Source organism: Lithobates pipiens, unplaced genomic scaffold, assembly GCF_037356315.1.
Source record: "Lithobates pipiens isolate NorthernLeopardFrog02 unplaced genomic scaffold, aLitPip1_a1.2 Scaffold_25, whole genome shotgun sequence".
In the NCBI taxonomy this organism is placed as follows: domain Eukaryota; kingdom Metazoa; phylum Chordata; class Amphibia; order Anura; family Ranidae; genus Lithobates; species Lithobates pipiens.
This window is the reverse complement of record NW_027507787.1, coordinates 169,145,997-169,171,472: the sequence shown is the minus strand read 5'-3', so window position 1 is coordinate 169,171,472 and position 25,476 is coordinate 169,145,997. Positions and strand designations below refer to the sequence as shown.

Below are 25,476 nucleotides of genomic sequence, written 5' to 3'. Positions count from 1 at the left end.
CCTCTTCCTGTTTCTTCCAGTCCTATCCTCCCAACCCGATGCACCCTCTCTAACAAAGGGGGTACCCCCTCTGCATTGTCTAGTATGGGGCGAAGTATATCTTTCAAAACCTCCCTTAGATCTTCTTTCTTGTTCTCTGGGACATTTCTTATTCTCAGGTTTAGTCTTCTATTTCTATTTTCTTGGTCTTCGAGTCGATAAAGAATTCTTCTCTGGTTCTGAGAAATTAATTTAACTTGCGTCTGTACTTTGTTTAACTTCTGTTCTTGATTCTCAGTTCTTTCTTCTACTATGTATGGTTATGTTTACTCTGGAAAATTCCTGCTGGGCTCCCTAGAAAATATGCAGATGAAAAAATGGGATCGCTTTCCATGCGTGTGCTCTCCTTCATGCAGTTTCCTACATGCTGTAGATGTATTACTCAACCGAGTTGCATCACTACTCATATGTTGGAAAATGTGCGATTTTTGAGTGGCTATGCAGGAGTGCCATGCGATTTTTTTCCGGGGGGTTACCTTATATTAACCACCTATCATTACATTTAAAGATCCGGATTGATTTTCTGAAAGCAGGCAGCTAAGGAGTTGTTCATTCATTCCATCATGTATATCTTATATCATGCTTATTTCATCCTCACTGGCCGCTTTCAGTCTAGTTAATAATATTCAGGCTATTTCTCTGCGCATTTCCCTCATTCCCACCTGGTATCTTATATCTATTTGCAGAAAGTCTCAGCAACCAGTACAGTATTAATCTAAAATTATATATCCCAGGAACAGCGTATGTCATCATTCGTGCTATCTCTTTACTTTTGCACCAGTTTTACTACCCATGATAGTTTAGGCATGTTCTTATTTAAGGCAACTAAGTTTTGCAGAGATAGATAGCACTTATCTTATCTCCTGCACTCGTTTATCTTCCTTAGTTCGTCCCAGCCTACAAAAAAAGAAACTGCTGTTATGCTGCTTCCAGAGAGGTAGAGGGAGAAGTCTGATATCCCGCTGAACACTTTCAGTGCATTAATAGTGATCATACAATTTTTCTAAGACAATACAGCCTGGTGTCTTTATATCTTATGTCTGTTTATAGATAGTTCCAGTAGCAAGCGCAGTGTTGGTCTGAATTATCTGTCCCAGAGAGAAAGTACATCATCATTCATGTTGTCCCTTTACTGCTATTACAGTCCTTTCTTTACCCCTGGCAGTTTAGATATACTATCATTTGATCATTTCAGACAACTCAGACTTGCACAGGAATACAGCACTTAGCTTATCTGTTGCTTTCCGTTTCGTGTCTCCCTTCGGATCCAGAGAGGTTGGGGGGGGGGGGGGGGGCGGCAGAGAGGAGACGAGTAGCAGCTGTTATTTATGGCAGGTGGGAAGGCAGATTCCGGAGCGGCTTCTTGCAGCGGTGTCCTTCATTGCTGGAGCCTCTCACCCTCCGGCATATTCCCGCTCTGTATTTCCTCTTCCGCACGCCGCACGCCTTCTCCTACTCAGCCTCCTCATAACCCCTCCCTCCCGTTAGAGCGTTCCTACGTCATCCCCGGGACTGCTAGGCCGACACGTATGTCTTTATCCAAGGCCGCATTTGCAACGTACATTCAGGAGTAGAAATTGAAGAATCCTTCGTTCATTCAATACTTCAACAATAGTTGTTTTATTGTTCAGAAAAATAAGCAAAGACAAGACTGACATCTGGTAACATATGGCATCGTGATGGCTTCAGAAGGAGGAAAAGGGGCATCTGATCTACATTCTCCAAAGTGTAGAGTTCTTTCTCTTCCCAGCTCTTTCCTAACTCTCATAATCCTACTCCATTCTTATACTGTTTCATGATGTTATGTCAGCATATTCTAATAACACCCATATTTGCATATATACCTAACATGGTTCAGTCTAAAGATAAGTAGCATAACTCCACCCATTGTCCTGACATAGTCTCAAAAATAGAAGTACCTACTCAGAAAAACCACTCCTCTCTGTACTCTGTGTTGTTCTGTGACCTTCAGAGACCATCACTTATTACCGTACATATAACTTACATATATTTTCAGAAACTTTTATCACTTAATATATTAATTAACTCAAAAACTTCTAACAATTCCCCCTCAATGCACTATATTCAACAAATATAATGAGCACATTCATCTTAAATAATAAATGTCTCTGATTCTATTTTTTCAATACAATAAACATTAATACAATACACATTAATACATTTTAGTGTGTCAGATATTGTACATAAACATTTTCCAAAACTCTGAGATATTTCTATGAAAAATATTTAACTATTTCATTCCATTGAGAAAGTATAAATTATTATATTTATTCATTTTAATTAATTCTCCATCTAAATCATGTAATATTAAAGATTTTCTTTTTTCAATTTTATAAATTTATTTAACTTCTTGTGAAACTCGTATAACTTTAATCATATCATTTAACTATTTTAATATAAAGAAGAAATAAATATCTTTGCGATATCTAATTACATCGCTTTGTAATATAAATTATTAATTAATAAATAAAATTTCTTCCATTCCTGGAAATTTTGATAACTAAATAACTTCTACAATATAAGTTTTTATATATTATCCTTGACACTAAACAATTTTAAACATAATAGGTAATCTACTTGTCTGTAGATACATAAAAAACAAAAAACTTTCCCATTATTTGATTGTCATATTTTTATATATTCTATCTATCATTCTATTTATTTTTCGATTTATTTATCCATCTATCCATGACCAGCAAGAAACTTTTTCTATTTCTTTTTTTTTCAACATTCTAAAATTTTTTAATTCAACAATAACTTTGTTTAGAAAAATTGAAATCCTTTTCTTCATATACTCTAATTATACCTTTTTGTCTTTCCTATTATCTTATCACTATCATCATTATTCAGATAATTCATAAAAAAAATTCTTGTATGAGAATCACATCCTAACTCCCCCTCACATAACGATCGACCGATCAATATGTCGCTTTTGATGCAAGTTCACCAAAAAATGATAGTCCTTGATAACATAATCAAAAAATAATATTTTTTTGAAAAAACGAGAAGTAACAATAAATAGAAATTTAGTTGTGCTTGTTGCATTGTCATGGAAGAATTTAAAAAACTAAATAAAAAAATTAAATAAAATAATTTTCTTTAAATTTAGAAACAAAAGACATATCTATAAAAGAAAATGAAAACAAGTATCAAATTCTTTTTAAAAATTATGTTTTCCTAAATAATTTTCATGAATACATTTAAACCATTTTAGACTGATAATCCTTTCTGTGTTTACCCATTTTATTCTTATTTTTACCAATTATTTTTATTTTTACCAATACTTTTGAAACAAAAAACTATAATCCCAATATACCTTAAAAATAACAAAATAATCTTCCCAATTGATATTCCAGTGGACATCTCTGTTGGCTTCCCCGGTACCTTCAGATCTATGATTCTTAACTTAAACTTTAGCTACTAGAATAAATTACTAAACATACTCATTGGAAGTAGAAATCTCATTCAAGACATCATTTCTATTTAAATTTAGCAAAAGCCTAGCCATGTTTTGTGAACAAACTTCTAAAATACCTATACTTGTTTTTTGCAAAATTTGCAACCACACTACTTTCTATACTACAGATTATATAAAAAAACTAGGTATGCTAATCTCAAAAGACTGTCATTAACTCAAAAAGTTAACAAACCCTATGTTTAGAAAATAATAACGTTTTTAACTTAAACTACAGCAGGTAAATAAGTCACCCAATATTTACCTTATTCTTGAATCATCTTACCCAATACTATTCATAGGTTCTACAATACCTGAGTACTTAAGATGATAAGAAACAAAAACTTTACTAAACCTAAAATCGCATACATGTCCTTCACTACCTGTCCTATAAAATTTTAAAAAATAACTGATTCCATGGTTTGAAATCCAACCCGAATGGAATATGACATAAGTTCACAACAATTTAGCTTTTATTAGAAAATATTTTTTTTTCTAGAATTACCTCAATTAATTTATCAAAAAAAACATCCTTGTATCCTCCTGTAGCAATTGAAAAAAACTAATATAATCAATCTATATAGATTTACCAAATCCCTCAATACTTTAATAATACAAATAAAACAATATTCAGAAGTTTGATGACAAAGTGTTCTAAAATGAGTAGTTCAGAATTTCTTTTGTTATCTTAAACAAAAAATCAGTCAGTCAGGTACCTGGATATGCAAAAAGAAATATTTTCATTTAAAAATAACACTATCCATTATTGTTGGAATCAAATATTTTCACAATAAATGTATCTCCTTTATCAGTCTGTACTTATTCTAACTTAGGCTCGGTTCACACAGGGGCGGCACGACTTGCAGCGCGACTCACAGACGCGACCTGCACACGATCAGCGGCGACTTGCAAAACGACTTCTGTATAGAAGTCAATGCAAGTCGCCTGAAGTCGCCCCAAAAATAGTACAGGAACCTTTTCTCTAAGTCGGAGCGACTTGAGTCGCTCCTATTAGAACAGTTCCATAGTACAGAACGGAGTGCGACTTGTCAGGCGGCTGGGTGGATCACATTGAGAGGAATATGGGGGAGTATGCATCCACCATTAATGATTTGGTGGATGCTAATGAGGAGCGAGAAGGAGACTCAGCATGAGTGAAAAGTAAATTAGCGGACATTGAAGACAGATCCAGGAGGAACAACCTAAAAATACGGGGGATCCCCGAATCGGTCACACCTTCAGACCTGAGATCCTATGCCAAAGCCCTGTTCACCTCCCTCCTACCTCCCTCCTACCTGAAGCACCCGATATAGAGTTTACTATTGACAGAATACACCGTTTGCCCAAACCTTCTCATCTTTCAGAAAACATCCCCAGGGATGTGATTTTACGCTTCCACTTTTTTCACATAAAAGAGCAATTGATGTCAATAGTGCGCAACCGTGATCAGCTCCTACCCCAATACAAAGACCTACAATTCTATGCTGACTTGTCTCAACATACTCTGCAAAAGCGTAGGAACTTGAACACTATAACGAAAGCACCGAGGAACCATCGCATCCTTTATAGATGGGGCTAACCGACCAAAATCGTTATTACAAAACAAGATAAACTCTTTGTGGTAGATTCCTTGGAAAAAGGGTTGTTACTACTTAAAGAATGGCAACATTGTCGCCACCTCCAGTAAACTGGAACATATCCAAGACTGGAAAACTGTTACGCAGAGGAATGCCAGGTCCCACCATTAACTATCAGTTTATCTCCCTTTGGGCCATGGGAACTCCAACTTGTCCACTTAAGGATCCCCGGACCAAATAATAGGCTTGAACTTACCCCCTGCTTACTTGAGCAGCGTATAGCTGCACCCGGGTATATTCCCCCTAGAACCACTTAGATGTCGTTCTGCTGATGGCCCCTTGCTCTACAGTAACACGGTCACAGTATTATCCATCGGCAAGTACACCTCTGCTTTTGTTCAACTTTTTATATTTTTATCTGTTTTGTTTGTCCTTATTTCCTTCGCCCTCACACAGTCTGGTGTCACAGTCGGACACGATCTGCCGCGAGATCTCTCTCCCACAAGATCCTATGAAGCTATGGGATGGAATCAACGTCCTGCCTCTCGGACTAGACCTGTAATCACAGTGAGTAAATGTGATTTTCTTGTGGCAGGGTCACATTTACCATTTTTGGAGTGGGTATGTGTTAAGCTGCTCCCACTGAGGCAATTACGCCAACGACCTCATAGCACACTATTGCTCCTATGGCTATAAACTTTTTATCGGTTAATGTTAAGGGCCTTAACCACCCGGTGAAATGGAAATCTCTGTGGGCTGAAGCCTTACAAAACAGGAGTGACGTTCTGTGCGCCCAGGAAACTCACTTTTGCGAGGCGTTGGCTCCACCGTGCAGGAATAGGCAATATCCACATGTTTTTACAGCTAATTCCACATCCAAAACTAGAGGGGTGCTAACTGCAATTCGGGACACTGTTGCATTTACTTTACAAGAAGAACACAAGGGCCCCAATGGTCGATTCCACATACTCATTTGCGACATTAACCAAATAACGTATACTATTGTCAACGTGTACGCCCCTATTTCACGACAGCTTTGTTTCTTCCATAAGCTCATGAAAAGGATCAACAGTATTAGAAGGGGTCTCTTGATAATGTGTGGCGACTTTAATGTGGTGCCTGACCCCACGGTGGATTCCACAGCAAGGACGACCCGCACAAGTTTATTCTTGCTTGAAACACTCCATGGGGAGGAGTTGTTCGATGTGTGGCGTTGTCTACACCCTGAAGGAAAGGACTACACGTTCTTTTCGGCGACACATCAAACTTACTCCAGGATCGACTTGTTCTTGGTAGACCAAAGGACTCTGTCCAGAACCATCTCTTCTGATATTAAAGATATCACGTGGTCTGACCACGCTTCTATAAAATTTTCATTGACTGACACTTCCATGGTGGGCTCCACCCCGGTCTGGAGAGCTAATTCCTTTATTATGCAACAACCGGAGTGTAGGCTGCACATGGAGAAACTTTTGAAAGAGTTTTTTGCCTTAAACGAACCATCGGTGTGCAATCAATTCACCTTGTGGAACTCCCACAAGGCGTATATGAGGGGAATTCTTATCCAAATGGGGGCGAGAAGGCAGCGGCAAAGAAAGATCCATGACATCACATCTAAAATTAATGACCTAGAATCAAAAAACAAACACCAACCATCCCCCTCCAATTCCAAGATGCTAACCCAACTAAGATGTGACCTCAGAACACTCTTATTGGAGGATTTTGAGAAGCATACCAAACGACTTAAAATGAAATACTATGCACATGGTAATAGAGCAGGGAAACTGTTAGCACACCAAATTAAAGGGCATAGACATAAAACCAAAATCCCATTCCTCTTACACCCCACCACTAAACTGAAAATGCAACATCCACAAGACATAGCAGACGCATTTAGCCACTACTACAGCACCCTCTATAACCTTAAAGAAGACAGAGATACACCACAACCCACCACTGACATGATCAATGACTTTTTGCTGAAAATCTCACTACCAACACTAACACCACAACAAATAGCATCCCTGAACGCACCGTTTACTATAGAAGAAATACGTGAAGCAATTGATACACTTCCAATTAACAAATCCCCAGGTCCGGATGGCTTTGTGGGGGAATATTACCACATTTTTAAAGACATCTTAGAACCTTACCTGGGTAAAATTTTCAACGATGCCGCTGCCTCTTCGTCCTTCCCCCCTGAAATGCTCGAAGCCTTAATTGTGACATTGCCGAAGCCAGGGAAAGACCCAAATACGCTTGCAAATTTTAGACCTATTTCCTTGTTAAACACTGATCTGAAATTATACGCTAAACTGATAGCAAACTGCCTGATAGATGTTCTGCCACTTCTAATAGACCCAGAACAGACTGGTTTCACTAGGGGGTGTCAAACTTCAGACGCCACCAGGCGACTGACGAACATTGTTCATCTGGCTGGGGCTGGGAGGAGGCTTTCTCTGCTGCTGGCATTGGACGCGGAGAAGGCCTTTGACCGGGTACGTTGGGGTTACATGGAGATGGTCCTGCGGTGATATGGTTTTCAGGGATATATGCTGCAGGCGATATTGGCCCTATACTCTACGCCGTCTGCCCGAGTGTACACCTCGGGCATTCTCTCCAAGCCGTTCCAAATCACTAATGGCACCCATCAGGGGTGCCCGCTTTCCCCTTTAATTTTTAACCTAATATTGGAGCCCTTAGCCACCCCTATTAGAGGGCATCCTGACATTACTGGCTTCCATACCCACAAATCTGAACATGTTATCAGCCTATTTGCAGACGATATTATTCTAATGCTTACGAACCCTGAAACTTCCCTGGCTTCGGTACATGCAGTCCTACAAATGTTTAATAAAATATCTTATTACAAGGTGAATGAAAGCAAATCTTATGTACTGGGAATGGGCATACCACCAGGTTTACAGAGAGAGCTCAGTTCACGGTTTCCATACGCCTGGAGCAAAGATAGGGTCAAATACCTTGGGATCTTCCTGACTGCTTCAACTAGAGAACTCTGCTCAGCCAACTATACGCCCTTTCTTAATTCTCTGCCGTTGAAACTTCAAGATCTAGTGAAGGCTGAGCTGCTTTGGTCAGGGCGTTTGGCAGCGTTTAAAATGGTGATCTTACCACAGATCATCTATCTATTCAGGGCATTACCCATCCTGATCCCCAACTCATATTTTACCAAAATGCAATCTATAATTAATAAATTCTTATGGAAAGGAAAGAAAGCAAGGTGGGCCTTTAAGAAATCGATAGCGGTGAGAAGAGCTGGAGGAGTGGGAAATGTACTGATTAAAGATTACTACACGGCCTCGGTTCTTGCGCAACTGAGATCGTGGTTTCCAAATTCACCCAGAACGAAATGGCAGGAGCTGGAGGAATTCCAGATTTCAGGCACCAACACCTATAATTACTTAATGGCTAGCACTATCAAACGGATGCCTGATGTCTCCCTAGCCCAAACAATCCGTGCGTCCTTACAGGCCTGGAAACTCTTACTTGATACTCCTCACACCAACACTCCCTTGTCTTCAATTCAGATACCTCTTGCATGCCTATCGGAGATCATACCTGGTCTCCAGGTGACGCATTGGATCAGGAAAGGGATTAATAGCATCACTGAACTAATCATAGGACCCTCTATGAAAACCTTTCAGGTCGCTACAAATCGAATTTGACCTTAAAGACTCTGACCATTATAGGTATACCCAAATACAACACTTTCTCAAGGATATCTCCCCTATCTCGATTCAGCTACCGTGGAGGGTCTTCCTCTACTTAAATAATACAACCACCAACATTAAAGGAATTTCCCTGTTCTACAACTCATTAAACGATAAATTATTGTTCACCAAAAGCTCTAATATTATGGCCTGGGAACGTGATTGGGGATCCCAATACTCATCAGATAAATGGCAACAGGCACTTTAATTGATGTACTCTGCCACCATGTGTATCAACCCATGGGAACTGACACAAAAAATACTCCTGAGGTGGTATTTAACCCCATACAGAGTGTCCAAGTTCGATAACCGAACATCCCCACTGTGTTGGAGGCAGTGCGGATGTGTAGACACGCTCTTTCACATTTTGTGGGAATGCACTAGCATTCAAACACTCTGGGATAAAGTGTTCTATACGATTGAGAACATACTACAGCTACAAATAATCAAACACCCTGGTATGGCCATTCTCTCACTTGACTTAGATACACTACCCAAACAAGCAAGAGTAATAGCTACACACATCTTACTGAGCACTAGGCTGGTGATCATGAGACACTGGAGGGATCACAATCCCCCTGATCTGGGAGAAATATTAGCTACCACTAATATCCATGCTACGTATGAAATTCTGTTTGCCTCATCCCAAGGAAAATATCCGATGGCACAGGCACAATGGAAACCGTGGACTGACTGGTACAGACCAGAGCAACATCCCTAAAAGGGCTTTTGATTACTTGGGTAATAGATGTGAATTACACACCAACAACGGACACAAAAGACTGTGTATTTTTATTTTATTTTCCCTTTTCTTTTTTCTGTGTTTTTCTTCTATCTCTTGTTTTTGCAAATCTGTATTGAATTTGGGTTCAAATTGTACTGCATTTGCTCCCACATTCGATACAAGGTCGAAGATACTGAAGGTTATCAGTGACAAGGTCTTACACAACCAATAGAACACTAAAGGCAACTGGAGGGGTGGGGAGTCCTCTTGGCCCTACACAGTGTGATCCCAGTTGGGGTGTGGGGTCGGGGGACACCCAGCTCTTCCATTATATAAGCATTGAAGGTGGGGTTAATATCATTCTACCCTGATTGAAGTTTCACCAAGATTTGAACTGTATCAGATAGATCTAGATCTAGATCAACGTGAACAAATGCTGTTTATTTGTTAAGATGTACTGTTTATACTCTGTCTATGGAGAAAATTTGTATATCTTTTAAATACTTTAATAAAAATGTTATTGTTAAAAAAAAAAAAAAAAAAAAAACAGTAAATATAATATATCTTCCTATCTATTTACTAATAATAGCAGCATAAGGATTAAAAACAATTCATGTTGGTTCAGAGAGCTTAGTTCCGCTTTAAGGTTTACATACACTTTAATGATTTTTAGTAGACGCGTATTTGCATTAAATGTTTTTTTTTGTTTTTTTTTCAATATCAGTTAAGAGTCCACCTTATGCATCCAGCTAAAGATTGCCGCTGCAGAGAGACAATGGCAGATTAGATCCCATATGATTCATTAACTCTCCTGTCATAAATAGCATATTGCCCAAAGGAGATATTACTATTCTGGCTACAAGGTGTCAATAAACAGACTGATTTGTCCCACTACACGCTGAGATCACCTTCTCTAGAGAAGAGGCCAGACATAAACAGAACTTCATTAAAAATTGGCAGAGAATAACATCAGAAAAGGCTGATCTGTTTCTCTAAAAAGTTAGTAGAAACGTAGTGAGAAAAGGATAGATAGATACACTATATTACCAAAATTATTGGGTCACTTGCCTTTACATGCACATGAGCTTTAATGGCATCCCAGTCTTAGTCCGTAGGGTTCAATATTGAATTGGTCCACCCTTTGCAGCTATAACAGCTTCAACTCTTCTGGGAAGCCTGTCCACAAGGTTTAGGAGTGTGTCTATGGGAATGTTTGACTCTTCTTCCAGAAGCACCCCAAACTCGCTCATCCATGTCTTTATGGGCCTTGCTCTGTGCTATCTTTTTTTCAGGGCCAATACTGATACCGAATTTTCAGCTCTCTGTATTAGTGTCACTGGTTCCCACAAGGGTCAAAAGTGCCAGTAAAGCCCCATACACACGATCAGTTTTACTGCTGATTTTTTCCTTCAGATTTACCAAAACCATATAATATGAGGTCAAACCTTAGGAGTTTCAATTTTTATGCAAACCGGTTTTGGTAAATCTAAAGACAAAAATCAGTAGAAAATCTGATAGTGTGTATGGGGCTTTAGTGTGTTAGTTGTCTGCCGCAATATCGCAGTCCCCCTATAAGTCCTCCTATAAGTCTCTGATCATTACTAGTATAAAAAAAAAATATGTATAAATTCCAGTATATATATTATAGTTTGTAGATGCTAGGGGTCGATCAATAAGGTTTTTTCAGGGCCGATACCAATTTTTCAGCTGCCTATAAGGCCAACATCTGGTGCCGATATTCTGTAGATTTAACGTTTTTAATTTTACATTGTCCTTTTTTCACTTTTCACTTTTTCCATTCTTTTTCACTTTTATCGCTGTCACGAGGAATGTAAACATCCCTTTGTGAAGGTAATAGGCAGTGACAGGTACTCTTTATGGAGGGATCTGGGGTCTAAAGGACCCCAAACCCCTCCACTGTACTTTAAAGTATTCAAAACGCCAAGATCTGCGTTTTTGAATACTTCTTTTTTTTTAAACTGGTGCCTTTAGGGTGAGAGTAATTGGGAAGTGATGTCATGACATCGCTTCTGGGTTACTAGACAAGAGACCCCAAGAATGCAGTCAACTTTGTCGCCTGGGTGCTGCCCCCCCCCGGTGGAATGAGAGGCTGGGGCTAAGTGACAGAAAGTGGCTGGGGGGGGGGGAGGGAGTCCCCTCCCACTACTTGTAATAACGGCTGAGAGACTGATTAGCCACATCAGTTGTTATTACAAGTAAGCTGACTGTCTGCTCTAAAGAATGGTACCGGGGTGATTACCCTGGTACAACCACTTAAAGCGATAGCAGTGGCAACCCGTGCACTGTGGGCGTGAGGGCGCCGCCCCCCCATCCATGCTCCTGGCCCCTTTCAGAACGCTGGACCCATGGATTCCTATGGTGGGGGTGGTACTTTTTGAAGCATTCGATTAGTGCCAGAGGCTCTAATAGGCTTCAAAATAGGGTGGGTTCGGGGAGCAGAGAGTGCACCCTGATCCCACCCAATTGTGTGATGATAGCGATTTCATTTTCATTGTTTTCACATTAACCTTCCTCCCTGCCTATCAGGAGGCAGGGCGGCAGACCCATTTCCTGATTGGCCAAAGTGCCAGCCTACCCTATTGGATGCTTGGAGCTTAGGAAGAGGAGCGGGGAAGACACGCTGGAGGAGCTGCTGTGGTAAGTCCACTCTGCCAGAGTAGCATGCGGGGGGAGTTTGGTGCTGCCAGAGCTGCGCTTGTGCGGGGGGTTCGGTGCTGCCAGAGCCATGCTCGTGGGGGGTGCTGCCGCCAGAGACGCATGGGGGTTGGGGGTTGGGTGCTGCCAGAGCTGCGAGTGGGGGGGGGGGGGTCAGTGGGCACAGTGGCTGCACATGAAGGGCACAGGTGGCTGCATATGATGGGCACAAGTGGCTGCATGTGATGGGCACAAGTGGCTGCGTTTGATAGACACAGTGGCTGAGTTTGATGGGCACAATGGCTACATATGATGGGCACAAGTGGCTGCATGTGATGGACACAAGTGGCTGCATTTGATGGGCACAAGTGGCTGCATATGATGGGCACAAGTGGCTGCATATGATGGGCACAGGTGGCTGCACATGATGGGCACAAGTGGCTGCATATGACGGACACAAGTGGCTGCATATGACGGACACAAGTGGCTGCATATGATGGGCACAAGTGGCTGCATTTGATGGGCACAATGGCTGCATTCAATGGGTACAGTGAGGCTGCTATTGATGTGGGGGGTTTCAGTATTTTTCAGTTTCTTTGCACCCCCCAACACTTTTGAGCACCAGCCGCCACTGGTTGGTAATATCGGTAAATTTGTTATCGATACAGATTCTTCAAAATAATGAACATCGGCCACGCCCATAATCGGTTGACCCCCTAGTAGACGCTATAACTTTTGGAAAACCAATCAATGTACGCTTATCGGGATTTTTTTTACCAAAAATATGGAGCAGGATACTTTTTGACCAAAATTTATGAAGAATCTAGATTTTTTTTTAAATTTAGATTTTATGTGTTTAATAGAAAAAATTTAAAATATTGTTTTATTTTATTTGTTTCAAAATTGTCTGTCTTTTTTTGTTTATAGCGCAAAAAATGAAAAATGTGGAGGTGATCAAATACAACAAAAAAAGCTCTATTTGTGGGGAAAAAAATTACATACATTTTATTTGGGTACAGCGTGGCATGACCGCACAATTGTCAGTTAAAGTAACACTGTGCTGTATCACAAAAAAATGACCGGGTCATGAAGGGGGGGGGGGGTAAATCTTCCAGAGGTCAAGTGGTTAAAGATTAGCCAAATAGTAGAAGTTCATTGTTGGAGTTTAAATATGTTGATTATACCACAAATGTGATGCTAAGTGATAAATATAAACAAATATTGACTATAACTTTCTATTACATGCATGGTGCATTTAATATAATGATGGAGATTTTCAATAAACATATTTTTAAACATGAAACTAATTTAGGAACCCTCAGAGACTTAAGCCGCGTACACACGGGGCGGACTGTCTGGCCAACTTAGTCCGTCAGACAATCCGACGGACAGTCCGTCATACTTTCAAATGAACGGACTTGCCCACACACGGCACTTTTTGAGCGGACTAATACGGCGTACTAAGTCCGCCATACTATCCGCCCTACTTTTGAAATGAACAGACTCGCCCACACACGCGGAGGAAAGTCCGCTCATTTTGAGCGCGTCTCCAGGTAGGCGGGGCCCGCGAAGGAGACGTCGCTGACCCCGCCGCCTGTAAAGGGGAACCCCAAGCCGAAAAAAATCCGCGTGGGGGTCCCCCCAAGTCCACAACAGACCCTTGTCCGAGCACGCTACCCGGCCGGCCAGGAAAGGGGGGCGAGCGAGCGCCCCCCTTCCTGAGCCGTACCAGGCCGCGTGCCCTCAACATGGGGGGTGCCTTGGGGAAGGGGGGGCCGCGCGGCCCCCCCACCCCAAAGCACCTTGTCCCCATGTTGATGAGGACAAGGGCCTCTTCCCGACAACCCTGGCCGTTGGTTTCGGGGTCTGCGGGCGGGGGGCTTATCGGAATCCGGGAGCCCCCTTTAATAAGGGGGCCCCCGGATACCGGTCCCCCACCCTATGTGAATGAGTATGGGGTACAATGTACCCCTACCCTTTCACCTGTGAAATAAAGTACAAAAAAAAACACAACACACGAGATAAAATACTTTATTGCACAGCTCCGGGGGTCTTCCGTCTTCGGGGGTCTTCTCGCCGGACTCCTCTGCTATCTTCTTGTAGCTCTTTTGCTAGCGGAGGAGTCCGGCTTTCTTCCTCGCCGCCGGCCTCTTCTCCCGACTTCGGGGGTCTTGTCCCCCTCTTCGGTTCTTCTGCCGGGCCACCGCGCCTTCTTATAGCTCTTTTACAGGCGGTGGCCCGGTCTTCTGTCGCCGCCGTCGCCGCCGCCTTCCGTTCTTCTTCTTCTTCTTCTTCTCCAAGAGATGTTGCCTCGACGATCTCTCCGGCCGGAATGCCAGGGACGCACTGCGTGGCCACTTATATAGGGACAATGGGGCGGTGTCACATGGCTTTATGTCACATGGGTTGGTCACATGGGTTGATGTCACATGGGGACTATGACATCGTAAGGGGGCGGGGTCACCATGTGACACCAACCCATGTGACATAAAGCCATGTGACACCGCCCCATTGTCCCTATATAAGTGGCCGCGCAGTGCGTCCCTGGCATTCCGGCCGGAGAGATCGTCGAGGCAACATCTCCTGGAGAAGAAGAAGAAGAAGAAGAAGAAGAAGAAGAAGAACGGAAGGCGGCGGCGACGGCGGCGACAGAAGACCGGGCCACCGCCTGTAAAAGAGCTATAAGAAGGCGCGGTGGCCCGGCAGAAGAACCGAAGAGGGGGACAAGACCCCCGAAGTCGGAAGAAGAGGCCGGCGGCGAGGAAGAAAGCCGGACTCCTCCGCTAGCAAAAGAGCTACAAGAAGATAGCGGAGGAGTCCGGCGAGAAGACCCCCGAAGACGGAAGACCCCCGGAGCTGTGCAATAAAGTATTTTATCTCGTGTGTTGTGTTTTTTTTTGTACATTTATTTTACAGGTGAATGGGTAGGGGTACATTGTACCCCATACTCATTCACATAGGGTGGGGGGCCGGTATCCGGGGGCCCCCTTATTAAAGGGGGCTCCCGGATTCCGATAAGCCCCCCGCCCGCAGACCCCGAAACCAACGGCCAGGGTTGTCGGGAAGAGGCCCTTGTCCTCATCAACATGGGGACAAGGTGCTTTGGGGTGGGGGGGCCGCGCGGCCCCCCCTTCCCCAAGGCACCCCCCATGTTGAGGGCACGCGGCCTGGTACGGCTCAGGAGGGGGGCGCTCGCTCGCCCCCCTTTCCTGGCCGGCCGGGTAGCGTGCTCGGACAAGGGTCTGTTGTGGACTTGGGGGGACCCCCACGCCGATTTTTTTCGGCGTTGGGGTTCCATTTCAAGTCCATACCAGGCGGCGGGGCCAGCGACGTCTCCTTCGCGGGCCTCGCCTACCTGGATACCCGCTCGAAATGAGCGGACTTTTCGCCGGGCAGGAAAAGTCTGCTCATTTCAAAAGTACGGTGGACTGGCACACACACGGGCGGATTGTCCGCCGAAATGCGAGTCCGACGGACAGTATTACGGAAATTCTGAAATACTTAGTCCGCCAGACTGCACGCTGAAAAAGTCCGCTGAAGCCCACACACGAGCGGACTGTCCGCTGAAATGTGTTTCGGCGGACTAAGTAGGCCAGACAGTCCGCCCGTGTGTACGCGGCTTTAGAATAATTGTAACACAATCTATATTGCAACAAGGACTGAGTCTCTTGAGAATAATAATGATATAATATAAATGCAATCCGCTTCCTATAAGAATCTCTTTCAGTTCTGAATATCTAATCTAAATATCTAATCTAAATATCTAATCTTCATCATAAACCATCATTTGCACAAGTAGGTTTTTTTTCCTGCAGTTGTTTATTAATAGGGGACAGAGCAGTATTATATTATAGGAGGATAAGAGGTAATACCATTGCATTTATGAGCAAAAACTTCAACAATAAAACATTTTAGCAGGAATAAAGAAGGAAAAGCAGAAAAGGAAGATCCAACTATATAGTGAGATCGAACAACTAGAACGGAAAACAAGATCTAGAGGGATCCAGGAGAGTCAGGACCTACAAAAAAAAAAAAGGGAGCTGGAAGAGCATTTAGAGCAAGAAAGGAGAACAGTGTTTTATAAGATAAATAAGGAGAGATACCAATGGGGGAAAAGATCAGGCAAATGGCTTGCAAAAAGAGTAAAGGAACAGAAAAATAGGACTTTTATACCCAAAATTAGAGATAAGAAGGGGAAGTTGAAGTTTGCCACCCCAGAAATTGCAGAGAATTTCCAGTCTTATTATAGTGCTCTCTATGGGATAGGAGGAAGAAGTAGTGAGGGAGGAAACAGGAAGGAAGCTATAAGAGAGTATCTTAGGAATCTCGATTTCCCAAGAGGGGCGAGGGAGGAGATGGAGGCCCTAGAGGCTCCCATCTCGATAAGAGAAGTCGAGAGAGCAATTAAGGAAATGCCACTGGGGAGTAGCCCTGGCCCAGATGGATACTCCAGTTTGTACTATAAGAGATTTCAGAGTCTCTTGGTACCAAGACTGTGTGAGTACTTCAATGCAGTTGGAGAGGGACAGGGCTTCCGCAAAGAGACACTTCTAGCCCATATTGCCTTAATTTTGAAGGAGGGAAAAGACCCAGCTGCCCTAGAGAGTTATCGCCCGATATCACTATTGAACTCTGATATAAAGATCTATGCAAAAATAATAGCTGAGAGACTGAGCGCACTTCTCCCCGTATGGGTCCACACCGATCAGGTGGGATTCGTGCAGGGATGGGAGGGAAGGGACAACTCTGTGAAATCCATCATTCTGATCCAAGAGGCAATTAAAGGGAAGATTCCAACAGTCCTCATGTCAGTTGATGCCGAAAAGGCTTTTGATAGGGTCGACTGGTAGTTCATGCATGAGATCCCAATTTATAAGGGGGTAGGGGAAAGAATGATGAGATGGATCAAGGCGTTGTATACCCAGCCGACTGCTAGAATAAGAGTTAATGGGTCCCTGTCTCGTCCCCTTGAGTTGTTCAAAGGGACGAGACAGGGATGCCCTTTGTCACCGATGTTGTTTGTGCTGAGCCTCGAACCCCTCCTGGGAGCAATTCGTAGGAACCAGGATATTCAAGGTATCCGGGTCGGAGGGACAGAGTACAAGTTATCTGCATTTGCAGATGATGTCCTATTATATATAGTTAACCCTAGAACATCGATCCCGCTGGTTCTGAAAGAACTCGATTATTATGGAAAATTATCAAATTTCAAGATAAATCTTTCGAAGACAGAAATATTAAATGTGAACTTAACTGAGGTAGAACAAAGTACCCTTTCCACAAGTTTACCTTTCAAATGGTGTAAGGGAGAATTGAACTACTTGGGGATCAAATTAACGGCACTAAGGCATGGGCTTTATGAGGCAAACTATATTCCCCTATTAAATAAAGTGAAAGGGTTAATGAAAAATATGAGGCATAAAGCAGTATCTTGGATCGGTAGAGTAAATGTAATAAAAATGTTTATATTGCCAATTGTAAACTACACATTCCAAATGATACCTGTTCCGGTCCCAATGAGTTTCTTCAGGAAATTAAAATCATTGACCATGGCTTTTATATGGCCCCTGAAACGCCCGCGTATAGCATATAAAGTGTTAGTGAAGGAAAAAGAGAGGGGAGGAGTAGCATTACCAGAATTCAAAAAATATTACGAGGCAATAATATCTAGAGTAGCAGATTGGATACACAATCAGAAAGAAAAGGGTTGGGTAGACCTGGAAACAAGATTGAGTGGGACGTGCTTGGATAAAATGTTATGGATACCATCTCACCAGCGGAACTTAGGAGCAGACACGAGCACTTTAACAAGACATACATTAAGATTATGGGATAATATTAATAGGGTACACAATTGGACTCACAACTCGCCACTAATGTCACTTTTGGACACAAATTATTTTTTGCCAGGTAAGGAGGAACGGTTATATTTTAGTAGATGGGCAAGTAAAGAGGAAATAAAATTAGGAGAAATTATTAAGGGAAATAGACTATATACATAGGGAACTCACACAAGAGTGGGGGCACAAACCGTTAGATAAATGGAGGCACGCTCAAATATTACACTTCACCCAAAGTTTGCCACAGCCGCTACGGGGATTAGAGAATTTGAGACCACTGGAGAATTTATTGAAGGAAAGAAAGTGCTTAATTAAAAAAGTATTGAAAATATATAAAATATTAAGACATGAAGCTGATTTAGAACTCCCAATATACTTAGGGAAATGGCAAGAGAATTTAGGACCACTAAAGAATGAGGAGCATAGGATAAAAATACTTAAATCGACACACTTAATATCAAGAGAAGTCCCCATGATAGAAATGTCCTATAAATTAATATCAAGATGGTACATGACCCCCCAAAGAATGCAGGGGTTTACAGGGGCAGAGCAGGCAATGTGCTGGAGGGAGTGTTCGGAAGAGGGCTCCCTAATACATATTTGGTGGGACTGCCCGAAAATAACCCCTTTCTGGGACAAAATAGTAGAAATTATAAGTGTAGTGACATGTAAGAAGATCAAGAAAAATCCCTGGACATGCCTCTTCCATGACACCGAGTTAGGAGTAATTCAATACAGAAACACGATAGTCCCGCATCTATTGAATGCAGCCAAATCGCTGATCCCTCGCTATTGGAAATCTATACAGATCCCAAAAATAACGGAATGGGTACAGAGGGTGGAGCAAATTAGGGTAATGGAAGAATCGTTAAATAAATTACAAGACATAGAGGAAGAAGGCCATGGGGATTGGCAGCAATGGCTGACATTCTTGGAGAGGCGGGACTGCCGTGATATACAGTGGTGTGAAAAAGTGTTTGCCCCCTTCCTCATTTCCTGTTCCTTTGCATGTTTGTCACACTTAAGTGTTTCGGAACATCAAACCAATTTAAACAATAGTCAAGGACAACACAAGTAAACACAAAATGCAATTTGTAAATGAAGGTGTTTATTATTAAAGGTGAAAAAAAATCCAAACCATCATGGCCCTGTGTGAAAAAGTGATTGCCCCCTAAACCTAATAACTGGTTGGGCCACCCTTAGCAGCAACAACTGCAACCAAGCGTTTGCGATAACGTGCAATGAGGCTTTTACAGCGTCCTGGAGGAATTTTGGCCCACTCATCTTTGCAGAATTGTCCTAATTCAGTTACATTAGAGGGTTTTCGAGCATGAACGGCCTTTTTAAGGTCATACCACAACATCTCAATAGGATTCAGGTCAGGACTTTGGCTAGGCCACTCCAAAATCTTAATTTTGTTTTTCTTCAGCCATTCGGTGGTTGACTTGCTGGTGTGTTTAGGATCATTGTCCTGCTGCAGAACCCAAGTTCGTTTCAGCTTGAGTACACGAACAGATGGTCGGACATTCTCCTTCAGGATCTCTTGGTAGACAGCAGAATTCATAGTTCCTTTTATCACGGCAAGTCTTCCAGGTCCTGTAGCAGCAAAACAGCCCCAGACCATCACACTACCACCACCATATTTTACTGTTGGTATAATGTTCTTTTTATGAAATGCAGTGTTCCTTCTACGCCAGATATACTTGGACACACACCTTCCAAAGAGTTCCACTTTTGTCTCATCGGTCCACAGAATGTTGTCCCAAAAGTCTTGGGGATCATCAAGATGTGTTGTGGAGAAATTGAGACGAGCTTTGATGTTCTTTTTGCTCAGCGGTGGTTTTCTCCTTGGAACTCTGCCATGCAGGCCATTTTTGCCGTCTTTTCCTGATGGTGGAGGCATGAACGCTGACCTTAACTGAGGCAAGTGAGGCCTGCAGTTCCTTGGACGTTGTTGTGGGGTCTTTTGTGACCTCTTGGATGAGTCGTCGCTGCGCTCTTGGGGTAATTTTGGGCGGCCGGCCACTCCTGGGAAGGTTCACCACTGTTCCATGTCTTCGCCATTTGTGGATAATGGCTCTCACTGTGGTTCGCTGGATTCCCAAAGCTTTGGAAATGGCTTTATAACCCTTTCCAGACTGATAGATCTCAATTACTTTCTTTCTCAATTGTTCCTGAATTTCTTTGGGTCTCGGCATGATGTGTAGCTTTTAAGGATCTTCTGGTGGACCTTACTGTGTCAAGCAGCTCCTATTTAAGTGATGCCTTGATTGTGAACAGGTGTGGCAATAATCAGGCCTGGGTGTGGCTAGAGAAATTGAACTCAGGTGTGGACAATCACAGTTATAGTATGTTTTAACAAGGGGGGCAATCACTTTTTCACACAGGGCCATGATGGTTTGGATTTTTTTTCACCTTTAATAATAAACACCTTCATTTACAAATTGCATTTTGTGTTTACTTGTGTTGTCCTTGACTATTGTTTAAATTGGTTTGATGTTCCGAAACACTTAAGTGTGACAAACATGCAAAGGAACAGGAAATGAGGAAGGGGGCAAACACTTTTTCACACCACTGTAACCTATGCACCATAAAGACAAACCCTATGCACCATAATCCATAATTCCTGCTGTGATGAAATTACATTCATAAACTGTGGTTACACTAAAGTACATTATTATTCAGGATTTATATATTGCCAACAGTTTGTGCAGCACTTTACAACATGGGGGCAGACAGTACAGTTCAATACAATTCAATACAGGAGGTATCAGAGAGGTCTGCTCATTTGAGTTTATAATCTAGTATGATTAAATAACAATCAGTAAGACATCAAAGAGTGAACACGGATGGGTTAGATTGGTCCTCTTAAGAAAAACATACCTCTGAAATATATTGTGTTTAGTTTCTGACAAATCATGATATCATTTTACTCAATAATATGTTGAATATTTGGTTGTTAAACCTAGGCAGATGCAAATATAGTATATGTATTTTGAAAAGTTGAGATTAGGGGGTGTGCCTGCTGATACTCTAGTTCCTTTAGCACACTCCGCAGACCCTTTAATTAGTTAAACGCCCTCCCCAGGGACCAGAAAAGATGGCTTAATTTGCAGCTCAGCAGTTTATGCTTACCATCAGAACTATGAAAGAATTGTAGGAGCCATTTATGAAAGCCGGTGACTCTGATATACCCTTTGACTACCCTGCAAGGGAACTGGACGCCGCAGGGACCCAAAGACCAGACAAACTTTGCTAAGAATTTTTACTTTTAATCCCATTTATTTTAATGTTGTTAATTGTCTGTTTTGTAATATTATTTTTCTGCAATTATTTTCTTACGCAATTTTTTCTTCTTTTTTATTGCTAAAAACAATATTTAAGAATTGTTACGCTAAATCTCTAAATGCACTAATCTGAAATTTAAAGAACTTTTTTGCCTCATTGAACAAAGCTACTATATTATAAACTCTGTTACAATTCTAATTGTGGTAGAAAGTGATACAGACAATTCTTTTAAAAGGTCAGAAACGCAATAGCAGGTATCATAAATGGAGTGTGTTTCTTTTAAAACGTGGTAGCAGTTACTGTATGTGTATATAAAAGGGTTAATTGCGTAGTTACATGTCATATTACTCTCAGTCTGCTGGTGCCAATATTGTTGTCTCAGAGCTGGAAAAGTGTGCAGTAAGTCATATTCTGGTCACAATGTTGGGATCTGAAAGTGTATTCATCACATTTGTGATCTTTCTACATGTTTGTGGTGGACAATGTGGATATTCTTCCTCTAGGTATGGTGGACAAACATTTTGACCATGTACTCATTTCTGTACAATCTTTCCTTTGTTGACCTGACTTATTCTTTAGCAGTCACTTCCAAAATGCTTGAAGGACTTTTTATATAAAATAAGGTCATCTCTTTTGGTGGCTGTGCTCTACAGATGGGTATCTTTGTGTACTGAGAATTATGACCTATATCGGCTATGTGGCAGTACATGCAGATCTTCCCATGTTTTGACTCTTTAAAAGTAAAGAAAATGCCTCTTCTTCCTGCCAGGAATCCAATGAACACCCAACTTGATGTAGTGAGGTGACAACACTGCCTCAGCTATACCAAAATCACAGACAGTGTTGTCAGCCCTGCAGAGATCTCCTGGAAGCACTACATAATACCTCCTCTATGCAATTAAGATAAGAAGCAGGGAACTATTTCTGTAATCCTTCAGAAGTAAACTGGACAGCAATGAAAACAAACAATAGGATTTGAGTGCAGCAGAGGCGGCATGAAGCTTATAACAGGAAGTTAGGAGCAATGTCAAAGGAAAAGATGCATAAGCCACACATCATGAAGCAGACCCATGTGCATGAAGTGAGATGAATGACAGCCTCAGCCCAGACCCAAGTCAGGCCACGCCCCAATGCATATTGCTCCATCCCTTTATTAAGCTCCAAGGCATAGCGCCCAACTGTCCCTGATTTTGAGGGACTTTCCCTGATTTGGAACAAAGTCCCTCTGTCCCTCTTCCCTCCTCATTTCCCCCTCATTTTGGTCTGATCTATATAGTTGTATATAAAATTGACTTTTTATCTTTCAAAAAGTGTTTCCCAGCACTAAACCTTTCATCCAATTTCTAAATTGCTGCATTTGTGAATTCCAGAAGCCAGTATAATGGAATAGTAGTGGTAAAAAAAAAAAAAAAACACTTGTCAGTTTCATTAATCATTTTTTCGTATAATTCTCCTTTAAGGGGGTGTGGTATGGGGTGTGTCCTATGCCTACAAACTTTTGCTAATAAGTGTCCCTCGTTCCCATCCCAGAAAGTTGGGAGGTATGCCAAGGTGTGACGTGAAATGCGTTGGAGGCATGACTGGAATGGACTCTGTGCTGAGGCTGCCATTCATGTCACTTCATGCACATGGGTCTGCTTCATAATGTGCGGCTTATGGATCTTTTCCTTTGACATTGCTGCAGCTTGGAGCTAGGACGAGCTCCCTGACCCTGCCTGCACTCAGCAGTCTAGTTGGACTTTTGGGTCACAGGAAGTTAGGAGCTTGCTCAATTTCTAGCCGATCAACAGGCATTTTTCTGTACAGTTTTTAAAGTGAAACCATGGGAAAATGTGCATGATTTGCAGATATGTAACAAAATTTTATTTTTGCCCAGACAATCTAATACAATAACTTCTTGTTATTTTTAAATCTTTAAATTTTAAAATATTATTTTAAAGCTGCTTTTAGCAAAACAAGGAATATATGAAGATTGAAGTATTGACATCTTGGAAATTGTGCTGCCACTTCAGCGGGGTGTTCAGATATAAAGGACAAAAAGGGTTGACAGCGCTCAGATTCTAAGCTGGAATTGATGGGTAATGGCTGCAATGAACAACATGTATACTCAAAAAAGGTTGCTGGTGATTTATTCCAAAGATTAAAACAGTACAAATTTGAATGACATTGTTATTTTGTACTGTTTTAATCTTTGGAATAAATCACCAGCAACCTTTTTGAGTATACATGTGGTTCATTGCAGCCATTACCCATCAATTCCAGCTTAGTTCCTGAGCTCTGTCGACCCTTTTTGTCTTCAGCATTGCAGCGTCTGATCCTTTGCCATTAAACAGCAGCACGGTTCAGCTATACATATATTGCATTATGTGCTTTTTCCTGTGATTAGTGCCTGTGACTTAACCTTTCTTTCTCTTTTTGTTTAAATATAAAGGACAGTGAATGTTATTTCCATTTCTTATCTAACAAATTCAGGACAGTCAAATATGTTCTCATTAAACAAGAATTCCATGCTGGAATTTATTTTCACTGGGCTCACTGACCAGTCTAAACTCAATATTCCATTGTTTGTCATCTTTCTACATATTTACATCGTAACTGTGGTGGGCAATGTAGGGATTATTACACTAGGTATGGTGGACAAACGTCTTCACAAGCCCATGTACTTGTTTCTGTGCAATCTTTCTTTTGCAGACCTGACTTATTCTTCAGCAGTCACTCCTAAAATGCTGAATGACTTCTTGTGTGAAGCTAAGATCATCGCTTTTGTTGGTTGTGCTCTGCAGATGTATATTTTTGTGTCCTTTGCAACCATCGAATGTCTTCTTCTGGGAATCATGGCCTACGACCGCTATGTGGCCATCTGTAGCCCACTGCAGTACGAGAGTCTCATGAGTAGCATATTGTGTTTCCGTATGGTGGCTGCTGCATATTTCGGAGGATTTATGACTGCTCTTGTGCACACCATTGGTGTCTTTCGTCTTAACTTCTGTAGATCCAACACTATTGACCATTTCTTCTGCGATTTCCCACCACTCTACAAGTTGTCCTGTTCTGATATAACTGTGAACTTAGCCATTCTGATCATTTTAGGTGGTCTGGTCACCTTGAGCTGCCTCCTACTCATTCTTGTCTCATACACCAACATTATCCGGGCTATTATGAAGATCCGGTCAGCCCATGGTAGATGCAAGGCTTTTAACACTTGTGCTTCTCATATGACTGCTGTCAGTGTCTTCTATGGGACTGTCCTCTTTATGTATTTTCGCCCATCTACCAGCTATGCTTTACAGCAAGACAGAGTGGCTTCTGTGTTCTACAGTATAATTATACCTATGTTAAATCCTCTGATATATAGTCTTCAGAACACAGAGGTTAAAGAAGCTTTAAGGAGTTCTTTGAAATATTTGAAAGCATTATAATTATTATGGATAGGTGAAACAGAGTTTCTTATTTCCCCAAAATTTGTCAGAAATTGGGAGATTTCTGAACAACTTCACAGTTTTGGAAAATATATGGGCATCAATTAGAAAAGTGAGATTAAACTGGTTCTAAAGGCGGAAGTTTTTTTTTTTTTTTTATCTTAATGCATTCTATGCATTAAGGGAAAAAAATCTGTATGCAGCAGCCCATCTCGATCCAGCGATGTTGCATGAAAGCCTCGGTTGTTGGGGGCTCTCCCTCCTCATTGGCTGAGCCAATGGCAAAACCACTGCTGAGAACAGGTAATTATATTATGTTTGTTATCTTTAAACAACAAAAAAACAAAAACAAAAAAAAAAAACTTTAATTTCACTTTAAGGTGTGTTTGGTGATTTGGAAGAGTGCATTTGAGTTTAAACAGCTCCTGGTGGTAATGAAAACTCATTTAAACCATCTAGGAGCCATTCTTGTGGCCAACAAAATTTCCTGTGATTGGCCTTACTATTTTATGTTATTTGTACAGAAAGAAAAAAAACTAGAAAAAAGTAAAACAAACTTAAAGTGATAGTACACAGTAAGTAATGATGCAAAAAAATAGGTAAAAATACAAAACACAAAATAATACTAAATTAAACTAACTAAACTAACCTAACTACCTCCCCCCCCCCTTTTAAATACCCTAAAAATACATGAAAACAGCAATTTAGTGAGCACAATTGTGTTTCAA

General features: G+C 41.6%; 1 protein-coding gene across 1 annotated transcript; it reads left to right on the top strand.

The window, feature by feature from the left end:
• The first annotated feature begins 23,764 nt into the window (after window positions 1–23,764).
• LOC143930654 (olfactory receptor 8U9-like) lies at window positions 23,765–25,146 on the top strand. The gene has a single exon (XM_077455150.1). The coding sequence runs from the start codon at window positions 23,813–23,815 to the stop codon at window positions 24,746–24,748; it is 936 nt and encodes a 311-aa protein (XP_077311276.1). The 5' UTR covers window positions 23,765–23,812; the 3' UTR covers window positions 24,749–25,146.
• Window positions 25,147–25,476: the final 330 nt, after the last annotated feature.